The 11624-nt window shown below is 43.4% G+C and overlaps 1 protein-coding gene across 1 annotated transcript; it reads left to right on the forward strand.

The window, feature by feature from the left end:
* The first annotated feature begins 239 nt into the window (after positions 1-239).
* Positions 240-5007, forward strand: alyref (Aly/REF export factor). Its single transcript, XM_073834457.1, has 6 exons — positions 240-599; positions 2863-3027; positions 3105-3252; positions 4246-4312; positions 4403-4598; positions 4691-5007. The coding sequence occupies exons 1-6, from the start codon at positions 351-353 to the stop codon at positions 4703-4705; spliced, it is 840 nt and encodes a 279-aa protein (XP_073690558.1). The 5' UTR covers positions 240-350; the 3' UTR covers positions 4706-5007.
* The last annotated feature ends 6617 nt before the right edge of the window (positions 5008-11624 follow it).

Here is an 11624-nt window from a genome sequence, read left to right on the forward strand (position 1 = left end):
TATAATAATAAATATAACTGTAACGGTTATCCATTAACAAAAAAAAGTTTTAGTGAAGCCTATAATTAGTATATTTGCATTTGTGAGTTTAGAAAGGTCGAAAAACAAACTAGAGAGTAAAATTAAGACATAAACTTGTTTTTTAAGAAAACCCACAGAGGAATTTAAACCGGAAGCGTTCGCCTCGCCGAAGTACGTCATTAGCGCTCCCGCTATAAATGTGGCGCCAGCGGTAGGTCGTTGTTTCCTTTTTTGTGAGCGAGCGTTAGCACAGGGGCTGTGTAGTACTTCAAACGAGCGGGTTTTGTTTTTAGTTAACGGCAGTGTTTAGCGTTAACAAAGGCCAGGCCATGGCAGACAAGATGGATATGTCCTTGGACGACATCATCAAGCAAAACAGGCAGCGTGGAGGTGGCGGGCGCGGCGGCAGAGGAGGCCGCGGTGGCCGCGGAGGCACAGGCGGCGGCCGCGGCGCTGGCGCCAGCGGGCGGCTTGGAAACACAGGCGGAGGCTTTGGAGGCCGCGGCGGGGGATCGGGCCCCATGAGGAACCGCCAGAACCTGAGCCGCGGAAGAAGCAGACCTACGCCGTACAGCAGGGTAGGAGAAAGCGGAGAAAATCATGGGCGCATCCACATGCCTGGGTGAAGTCCCAGTTTTTATCTTTCTAGGCTGCCAGCAAACATGGCGGCTAGCTCGCTATACGTGCCCCTGGAGCTTCTCTGGGAGTGTATTTCGGAGAAGCTCGTTAGATATATATTGTGCTTAATGTGTTCTCTCCCTAAGCCCGTTGTCTTCCGTGGCATCCGTGTGAGCTTCAAACATCGCGGGTCGGGAAGCTCGGCTACATCGTGTCTGGAGCGGCTTGTGCATCCCCTATCCTGCGGCCGTGGGCGCCATTTTGGAGACGGCTGATCCCTTTCATTCAGCCTAAGCTGTCTTTGTTTTCGACGACGTCCAGCGCACATCCTCACACGGTCCACCTCGTGTTTTTTGAAGAGTCTACCTTTGTGTTTTTGTGCGTTAAAGCCCAACTTTAAGAAGGCCTTCCTCGTTCCTCTGGAATTCGGCTTTTGTTTGGGAGGGGTTTCACGGTCTCAAATATCCTTGAAAGCAGAAATATAGATATAGTGTTGGAGCCGTACAGGATAAAAGGACTTTGACCATCTATGTCCAGGGATTATGGAGATCCCCCTTGCTAATAATTAGTTTGAGATTTAGTGAGGGCAGTATTTATATAAGCCCGTCAAAATGGCGTGGGCTCAAAATGGACGCTCCAAAGCGGCTTCAGATGCCAAGCATGGACACTTTTGGTTGCCTCGGTTTAACCACCTGTTTTGGACTTTGCTGTGCTGCTCCTCACCGGAGACCAGTGGAACATCCATATCTACCTAATGGAGGCCTGCTGGGATTCATTTGGAGTGAACGGCAAGAGACTCTCGGGTTGCTGGTAGCTAGTTAGCTTGCTACCAAGGGGGTGGGCAGTTTCTGAGGGAATATGGTGTTTACAACAATAGGCTACATTTTGAGTTCACTTATTAACCCACTCTATTTTGACGTCGTGTAATGCATGTGTAATTCCTTTCATTAACCCTCTGGTTTTCTTTACTTCAATTGTTTAGTCAAAACCGATAGGATTACATTTTTAGGTATACTATTACTATATATCAATGTTTGTGTTTTGAGAACATTTCATGGTATTACATGTATTTATAGCTAAAACATGCCCCATTTTATCGAGAAGAAAAAAAAAAAAACATAATGGAGGACTGAAATGTTACCCTGGACAACAAAACCAGTCATAAATGGTCAATTTACACTTTTTTTTTTTTTTTTTTTTTTTTTTTTTTTTTTTTTTTTTTCCGAGATCGATATCATCTGAAATCTGATTAATAAGCTTCCCATTGTTGTATGGTTTGTTAGAATAGGTCAATATTTTGCAGAAATACAATTATTTGAAAATCTGAAATCTGAGGGTGCAAATATTGAGAATCGCCTTTAAAGTTGTCCAAATGAAGTTTTCTACAAAGCATATTAATATCTCCAATCTGGTTTTGATTTATTTGTCATAGGAACATTCACAAAGTGTCTTCATGGGACATGATCTTAATTTAATCTCTTAATGTATTTTTGCCATTTTAAAAAAAATGGTTGTTTTGACTCATACAGTGTATTTTTGGCTATTGCTACAAATATACCTGTGCTACTTGTGACTGGGTTTTGTGGTCCAGGGTCACGAATATGTACAGCTGTGTATGCCATAGATGCTTGGGTTATTTTAAGAAGTGTTTTTGTTTTAGACGTTACCAAAGACTAGTTAATCTGGGCTGGTTATGTAGATTTTTACCATTTTTATATTTTTTTTGTACTGTATTGCCCATGTGCTAGTCCTTTTTACCATTTAAGACTATGTGGCTTTTTAAAAAATATTTTTTTAAAGACCATTAAGCCCTTATATCCACTCATTTTTATCTGTATAGCAATTTCCACAAAAGCCATCAATTTTCATACCAATCCAATGATTTTTAAATTGTAAAAATGTAAAACTAAGTCTTAAGTGACCAACCACCAGAGGGTTAAGCTAGCCTCCACTGAGATCTAGTGAATTGCCCATCCAGTGAAGTTACAACGCAAACCGAACCAACTCCATACATGTACTTCTACCAGCTGTGTCCTGCATTGGTTTACTTGTTTGTAGTGATGGGGTGGGCAGGGATTGCTGGAATTCACAGTGAGCGCACTGGGTGCCCCTGGCCTTGTTGAAGCGGAGCCCCCTGCTTGCCCCAACACCCAGCCGAGTGGACTGTCAGTGACAGACTGGGGACCCGAAGTCAGCAGGTGCGTTCTCTCTCATCTGTTGCAGCCCAAGCAGCTCCCAGACAAGTGGCAGCATGACCTGTTTGACAACGGCTACAGCTCGAACGCTGGCGGTGGAGGCGGAGGCGGCGGTGGTGGAGCGGGCGTGGAAACCGGAGGAAAGCTCCTCGTGTCCAATCTCGACTTCGGCGTCTCCGATGCAGACATTCAGGTATGAGTCACTTTAGCTTGTGCAATGACGAGTCTTAAAGTGTTTGTTCTGTAGCTAAGGTATGGTTTGTGCTACAGGAACTCTTCGCAGAATTTGGCACTTTGAAGAAAGCAGCAGTACATTACGATCGGTCAGGACGCAGCCTCGGCACCGCCGACGTTCACTTTGAGAGGAAAGCAGACGCTCTGAAAGCCATGAAGCAGTACAACGGTGTTCCCCTTGATGGTATGTGTGCATCCTAGAGCTTTCTCTTAAAGAACAATTCTCACCACCTTGTCATCCAAGATGTTCATGTCTGTCTGTCTGTCTTCAGTTGTTAAAAAAAAAAAAAAAAAAAAAAATAGCTTTTTGAGAGTTTTAGGATTATTCTCCATATAGTGGACTTCTTCTATGGTATCCGCAAGTTTGAATTTGTGAAATGCAGTTTAAATGCTGCTTCAAAGGGCTCTAAACAATCCCAGCTGAGGAAGAAGCATCTTATCTAGGATGAATCCAATGTTGTGGTTGACATTTTGCTTTATGGATGTGACAAACCTGTAAATGGCAAAAAAAAAAAAAAATGCTATAACTTTAAGAGAGACCTCGCTTGGTTATTTGAACAACTAAATGTTGACATCTGTGCTTTCAGTGTAGTGTAAACTTTTTTTTTTTTTTTTTTGATTGACTTTTTTTATATGCTAAATTATCCTCTAACAAAACAATAGGTTATTTTCTTAAATTGACAATTTGTATATTTTTAACCTCAAATGCTCATCTTGTCTAGCTCTGCGTGTATTCCAGTTTAAGACTGTTTGGGCATGTTGTTTAAAACTTAGGGTGTTTGATATTTGAAGTTGAAGGAAAAAATGAGAAGGTAGTTGTTCGACAAACCCAAACTGGCTTGAACCAGAATCCACCATTCACAGAGCTAGGGAATGAGCATTTGAGGTTGAAGTATTTCAGCTGTCAATTTCTTTGAAAGAAAACAACCGATCTTCCTCGGCTGGGTTTAGAGCCTGCATTTTGGAAGCCTAAACTCTCAAGCACCATAGAAATCCACTATATATCAGAAATCCTGAAGTGTTTTCCTTTTGACTAAAGACATGAACATCTTGGATGACAAGGGGGTGAGTAAATTATCTGTAAGTTTGTTCTGGAAGTGAACTACTTTAAGAAGCTATGAAGCCTGTTGAATTGATCTGGCAGTGATTCTCAATCATATAAACTCCGGTCTTTCAGGTCGCCCAATGAACATTCAGCTTGTTACATCACAGATTGACGCACAGAGGCGGACTCCGATGCAGGGGTAAGGATCAACTGAACTGGTTTAGCTTTGTTGTTCTTGTGTCTTCTGATGTTTGCTGTGACTAAACCTTTTTGTTCTCCTTCCTGACAGTCTAAATCGTGGTGGTGGTGGCGGCATGAACAGAAACCGAATCGGGGGCTTTGGCGCACAGAAAGGTCGCGGGGGACGTGGCGGCGGAGGAGGATCCAGAGGTCGGGGACGAGGCGGTCGAGGCGGTGGTGGCACCAGCAAACAGCAGCTTTCTGCCGAAGAGCTGGACGCCCAGCTAGACGCCTACAATGCCAGGGTGTGTTAACTAATTCAAAGATGCTTTTAAAACATGCCTTTGTGTTTTAAAACGCATGGTAGTAATTTCTTTTTCCTTTTTTTTTCCAACAGATGGATACCAGCTAAATACCAACACGTCAAGCTACATTCCCCGCTGTTCCGACATGGGAAGAGTGGTCATCGTTGTAATAGCTTTGAACATGCCGGATGTTTTACACTCGCGTCTTCAGAAGTGATTTAAATTTGTGTACCGATCTTTTTCTCCTTTTAAAATGCTCAAGTGTTTTTTACCTACTTTGTTTTATTTTTATTTTTTTTCCTTTTTGAGAAAAACCTGGTTGGACTGTAGGATTTAAGGGATGGCCTTATCTTAACCATCCTTTTTGTGTAGATCATTGAAATAAAACCTGCAGTATTTAGTAACCACATGATGTCTCTGCTTCATTGTATACACCTTGCCCTTTTTATTGCACTATAGAGCTGGCAATCTTAAATTCATGTAGTATTTCAGTGTATGAGACTATAACAAAGCACACTACTAATGTCAGCCACTAGGTGTCTGCAACTTTGTGTCTTGCTTCTACATTATTAATGGGTAGCCACAATCCTTCTATAAGAGTCTAAATGGGGGTTGATATTATAGATTTTTATTAATGCCTATTTGAAAACTTAGTTTTGGTCTTCGAGTCTAAATATTATGGTTGCTGTATGCTTTAAAGGGATAGTTCACCCAAAAATGAAAATCCTGTCATTGATTACTCACCCTCATGTCTTTCCAAACCTGTAAGACCTTGGTTTGTCTTTGGGACACAAATTAAGGTATATTAAGGTAAATTCGAGAGCTTTCTGACTCTCCATAGACTGCAGAAGTCTGACCAAGTTCAAGGTCCAGGTACCAAGAACATCAACAAAATAGTCCATGTGACATCTGTGGTTAAGTGTTCTCGTAGCTTCATAAAATTACAGTTGAACCACTGATGGCACATGGACTATTTTGGCGATCATCTTGGTACTTTTCTGAGCCTTGAACATATCCATGGGAGGTCGATGAAGCTCTCGGATTTAATAATTATCTTAAATTGTGTTCTGAAGATGAATGAAGGTCTTATGGGTTTGGAACCACATTAAAGGGATAGTTCACCCAAAAGTTCTGTCATTATTACTCACCCTCATGTTGTTCCAAACCTGTAAGACCTTAATTCGTGTTCCGAAGACAAACTAAAACATTTTTGATGAAATTCGAGAGCTTTCTGACCCTCTATAAGCAGCAAGGGTCCTACCCCATTCAAGGTCCAGGTACCAAATAACATTGCCAAAATAGTAAATGTGACATCTGTGGTTCAAAAAAGTATTCTCGTAGCTTCATAAAATTACAGTTGAACCGCCGATGGCACATGGACTATTTTGGCGATCATCTTGGTACTTTTCTGAGTCAGAAAGCTCTCGGATTTAATCAAAAATATTGTAAATTGCATTCTTAAGATGAACGAAGGTCTTAAGAGTTTGGAACAACATTAAAAGGATAGTTCACCCAAAAATTCTGTTGTTAATTACTCACACTCATGTCTTTCCAAACCCGTAACACCTTCGTTCATCTTCAGAACACAAAAGATATTTTGATGAAATCTGACTCTGCAAGGGTCCTACCACGTTTCAAGGTCCAGGTTCCAAGAACATTGACAAAATAGCCCATGTGACATCAACTGTTCAACTAAATTTATGAAGCTACAAGAAAACTTCTTGATGCACAGAAAAACTAAAGATTTTATTTTTGAGTGAACTAACCCTTTAGGCTTTGCTTGGTGTAAAAAGTTTTCTGAATTGCTTTGCATTTACAAATAGCTAATATTAGGGATGCACCGATCCGGATCGGCCGATCTTGCTTGCGCGTTTTGTCAGTAAAGCCGGTTCTGTAATCAGCGGTAAATGCCATCAGGTGCGTGATTTCACGTTGAGCCGTATATACTACACACAGCCGTTGTTTACCGACGAGCTGCGCACATTCACACTGATAATGAACATGGATTTGCGCATCTTGTCTGTGAACAACGGCTGTGTGTAATATATATGGCTCAACGTGAAATCACGCACCTGACGGCATTTACCGCTGATTACAGAACCGGCTTTATTGACAAAACGCGCAAGCGGATCGGCCGATCCGGATCGGTGCATCCCTAGCTAATATCAGGTTATAATAAGTGTTGGGAGTAATGCGAGTTATGAAATCAGATGACTTTTTTAAGTAACTAAACTTTTTTAAGTTTTAAGTAACACATTACTTTTAAAATCTGAGTAACTTTTTCAAATAAGACACCTCTTCTGTCCTTGTGTTAAGAGAAATTAGCAGCAGTACTTTTGCTGTGTTCCAGACAACTCGAAATTTGTATTTTTCCCACCTCCTGCTTGGAAATAACATCTGGAACACCACTTGAAGTTAGACAGCCGACCTGTGAACTAACGGTCAACCCCAACCTCAGCAAGACGTGTAATTTGACGTCACTGCTTTCAACAAGCATAATGCTGAGTTACCTTATGTCAAAAAACATTAGATATTGACTTTTTGTCAGCTGTTTTCAAAATGAAAGGTACCAGAAGCAGGCCATTCACGATTTGATGCTTTTGACCCGAGCAGGAGCCAGACGGGCCTGCATCGAGGTTGAGTCCAGACACACTCCCAGAAACGTGGTCTGCTGAGCTGGAGTAAGCACACTCTTCTTACCATTCTAACTGAGGCCTGGAGCGTGAAGGTGGAGAAGAAGGAAGTCCCTGTGACGAATCACCTGCTCTCTGGAACTGGCTAGAACGAGCCAGTCGTCCAGATAATTGAGAATTCAGATCCACTGGAGCCTAAATGGGTCCAGAGCAGCATCTATACACTTGGTGAACGTCCCCGGGGCTAGAGCTAGACCGAAGGGAAGAACTTTGTATTGGTAAGCCTTTCCCCCAAAGACAAACCTGAAGAACTTCCTGTGCCTCTGAACAACCTGAATGTGGAAGTAGGCATCCTTCAAGTTGACAGTTACAAACCAGTCCTCCTCCTGGACCTGGAAAAGAATGCTCTTGAGCGTCAGCATCCTGAATTTCCTTCTGTAGAGAAAATAATTCAGTCTGCGTAGATCTAGAATGGGACGCAGTCCCCCATCCCTTTTCGGGACTAAAAAGTACCAGCTGATTTAGGTCCAAAGAGGAAACCTCCTCTATTGCCCCTTTGAGCAGGAGGGAGGAGACTTCCTGCTGCAGGACAGAAGCCTTGTCTGTGCTGTTCACTGCAGTAGGAAGGACCCTGTTGAAATGGGGGGTTGCAAGCAAATTGGAGTGTATAGCCAAACTGGATTGTACGAAGAACCCAGGGCGACACTCCCGGCAGGTCCTGCCAGGTGTAGAGAAATGCTGACAGAGGTAGCAGAGTGGAACAGTTCAAGGGGGATACCAACTCGGGGTCCCCGCTCTGAATGTCCCCTTGAAGGGAGGGACATGTGTCCAGCCGTAGCAGAGGAGAGCTTACAGTGTCCTTGTGCGCAGAGGCATGGCTTGATAAAGCCACAACGGGAAGGGCAGGAGAAGCCGACGTGGGGGGAAAGCACTGGGCATCCCTCACCACGTGAACAATACCTGCAGCATGCAGTGACCCTGAGGGGAGAAAACCTGGAGTGTCTCCTACCTTCAACGATCGCCATAGAGGGGAGGCGGCCTGCGGACCTTGAAACGCATCTAGCAGCTAGGATAGCGCAGTTGGTGGAGGAGAGCATCTCAGGGACAGATACACTTTAGCGGTCTGTCGCAATCTAACGAGGTGGGGGAAGCTCTCCTCTTCCTGATACGCGCATCAGGAGCGACCTGAAGCCGTTGCGGGGGGCTTACTAGGGTGCTTTAAGTCTACCTGCTTGCGGGGGCACTGGCGAGTAGCAGAACGACCACTGGCTCCCTAGAACGTGTATGGTGAGGGACATGGGCGACATTTGACTCTTGAGTCAGGGGGGGCAAGAAAAAAAAATCAGATGTAAGCATTAAAACAGTGCCCTAGGGTATTGCAGCACATCAAAGCAGTCAATTAAAGCGCTGCACTTCAGCCCGGGCCGATGGGCCCTGACTTTTTTTTACACCCCAGGGCTACGGCTTCGGGCCAATTTTCACGTCATAGTTCAGACCCGGGCCGCATCGGGCCTGTTTTAGGCTTCTCCTTATTTTCATAATTTAGACATCCATCAATTATGGTGAAGAAAAAAAATGCCGCGCTGGTGGAAACAACACGAAACTTCACTTTCGCTTTCACTTTTGAGACCGACTCAGACACCGTTTAGTGTGCTTTAGCGCAGCTGAATCCACGTTCAAGCGCACACAATAGGCTAAAACTCGCCCCAAGCACTGGCAAAAATAAATAACAATGAATGTGTCGAGGAAAGAGTAAGGACATAAATGAATTATTTATTAATTAATTTGTGTATTCTGAGTCAGTGTCGCAAAGATCCCTCCTTTTTGGACGCGCCTTTAGAGAGAAATTCATCTTTACGGATTACATGAAAGAGTTTGTGCTTTTGATTTGTTTTATTTCGTTAAGTAATAATTTAAAGCTTTCTATAAATGTATTTATTATGTCTGTGAGGCATGCATTTCGCTTCATTTTGTTAAGCACTCCTGTTCAAGAACCAGACGGCAGAAAGCACATAAATTTTGTTTTCCTTGTTTTATAAAAATGCTGTAACGTTTTTTTCGATGTATTACTCGTACTTTGTGAGCAAAAATGACGGATAATTTTAAATTGCTTCCAATGAAAAAAATGCAAGTGATCGCGCTGGTGCCTCGATGTCCTGCAAGCTTTAGCTTCCACTTTCTGCACAAACTGCTGCATATAGCGCACATTTATTTGTAACGTTTAAACTACCATTGTTTTATACTTGAACTGTTTTATATCTATAGATTTCATTTTAGGCAATTGTGATGATTTGAGAAGGCAAACTGATCAAACAAACTATGATCAGTCTTCCGCTGGGCGCTGTTCAGTAAATATATATATATATATATTTAACGAATAAAAAATGCTCCAAGCGTTTTTCTAAATTAGCTAAATAAAAAACGAAACTAAATATAAACATTTTGCCATTACATACAAAACTGAACTATTTTATAGCTGAAACAGTAAGTTGTTTTGGGAGAAGGGGAAAATATATTTTTATCCCGTCTATTGCTTCACCGTTATTTCGAGAATAAACCCAGCGTAAATATGCAAATGTCACTCCCAAAACATATCAGCTTGCATGTGCCGAAAAACGAAAGTTCATACAAATTCTAAATGGATTATAGCCTGGAAAGTGCAAAGCACGCTCCCCTTATTATCACTAAAATTTCATAGAGATCTAACAAAATTCCGTTATAATTAATAAAGCTCTCTAAACTACACAATTAATATTTTATTTACATCGCGTCTACACTCAAGATGATTCACGAGCGCACAAAACGGCACTTAATAAAAACCGATCAGGCGCTTTCAGCAGTGAGTGAATTCTGACAAGACTGTTCGGAAACAACAGATATGTCTGTGATTGGCTACATTGCTCAACGCTGCAAAAACACTTTGGATAGTTTGCCAGATCTTCAATTGCTTTGCTTTCGTTTGAGGGTTATATAGCACCGTCTAGTTCCCAAGTACAACCGAGCCTAAGCTTGGCTAAAGCAGTTGCAGCGGGGCTGTCGAGGATTCCATGACTAACCACAGGGGGGGCAACTGCCCCCCCTTGCCCCCCCCTAATGTCGCCCATGGTGAGGGATGTGCCGGGTTGCACACTCTACCGACTGGCTCCTTTCTGGGGGCTGGACATTCCCTAGAGGACGAAGCACTAGCAGGTTCATGCGCACAGCGTGGCATGAACTGCTTAAATGCAGCTGACTGCATCTTAGCAGCCCTGAACTTATCCACGACAGCGGAAACCGCATCGTCGAATAAGCCAGAACTGGAGATTGGGCCGTCGAGAAGGAAAACCATGTCCATGTAGGACTTATTGATCAAGGCAGAAGTGGTCCTACACAGCATAGAAGGGATGAGAGGGCAGGACTTCCACAAGGTGGCGGAAGTTGGCGATAGATCCACAGCAAGCATGTCCTCAACCGCCTGGACTGCAGCGTACCTCTGCTTCACAGAACCAACAAGGTTGGCAAAGTCAGCGGTCGCTGCATTAGTGAGATGGGAGGAGAAAGGCTGTTTCCATGACCAGGAGATCTCTTGATGCAGGTCAGGAAAAAAGGCAATGCTCATCAAGTTTAGATGACTGGGACTCAAGAGGCTCGTCCAGCCAATCTAAACTCAGTTTTTCAGTAGCACGTGTCAAAACATCCACCAGCTCTGAAGGGAGAGAAAGTGAAAACTGCTCACTTTCCATAGCCTTGAGCTCTACGTCCGAACTCCAGGCCACGGCTTCGCGGTGGGAGGGAATGGCGGATTCACTATCAAAAAACGTAAGTCTAGGGCGCAAAGTTTTTAGAGTTAAATTCTCGCAGCACTTGCAGTTAGAAATGCCAAAGATAGCGTCTCGCGCATGGGCCAGGCCCATACATCTGACGCACTTACTGTGCTGGTCGTCACTCGCAATAAGGCGAGAGCACAGCGGTTGGCACCAACGAAAGTCCATTCCACTCACTGCTCAGAGAATAATATTCCACTGATGCAGTTGCTGAAGTGGAAAGAATCCATGTTGTTGAGAAATGGGCCAGAAAAAACGTGAGAAGCAACGCATCTGAAGAAAGGAAAATCTGAGGGGTAAGATGGCGCAGGCGCTGTCTACGTCAGTCACGTATGATGTGGGGCAGTGCCTCGTGCCATCATCCAATGAATTGGTGTGATTCTATACGGGCTTCAGACAATCGTCATGCCTGGGGGGGGTGTTCCCAATGCGTAAGCTACGCAGTGTTGAGTGAACCTATGAAAGAGAACTTTACTTCTTGTTCGCTCAAAGAGTCGAGGTCTGTTAGTCAGGTGTGATACTGTAATCACATTATTTATGCTTACATTATCTTTACATAATAGCATTTTTAGGCAGGTGTCTGTCACGAC

The sequence above is a fragment of the Garra rufa genome, chromosome 1 (genome assembly GCF_049309525.1).
Source record: "Garra rufa chromosome 1, GarRuf1.0, whole genome shotgun sequence".
NCBI lineage: Eukaryota > Metazoa > Chordata > Actinopteri > Cypriniformes > Cyprinidae > Garra > Garra rufa.

Coding starts and splice junctions, on each gene's coding strand:
- alyref (XM_073834457.1), top strand. CDS start 351: ATGGCAGACAAGATGGATATGTCCTTGGACGACATCATCAAGCAAAAC. Junction 3,028..3,104: donor TCTCCGATGCAGACATTCAG/GTATGAGTCACT, acceptor TTTGTGCTACAG/GAACTCTTCGCAGAATTTGG. Junction 4,313..4,402: donor AGGCGGACTCCGATGCAGGG/GTAAGGATCAAC, acceptor CCTTCCTGACAG/TCTAAATCGTGGTGGTGGTG.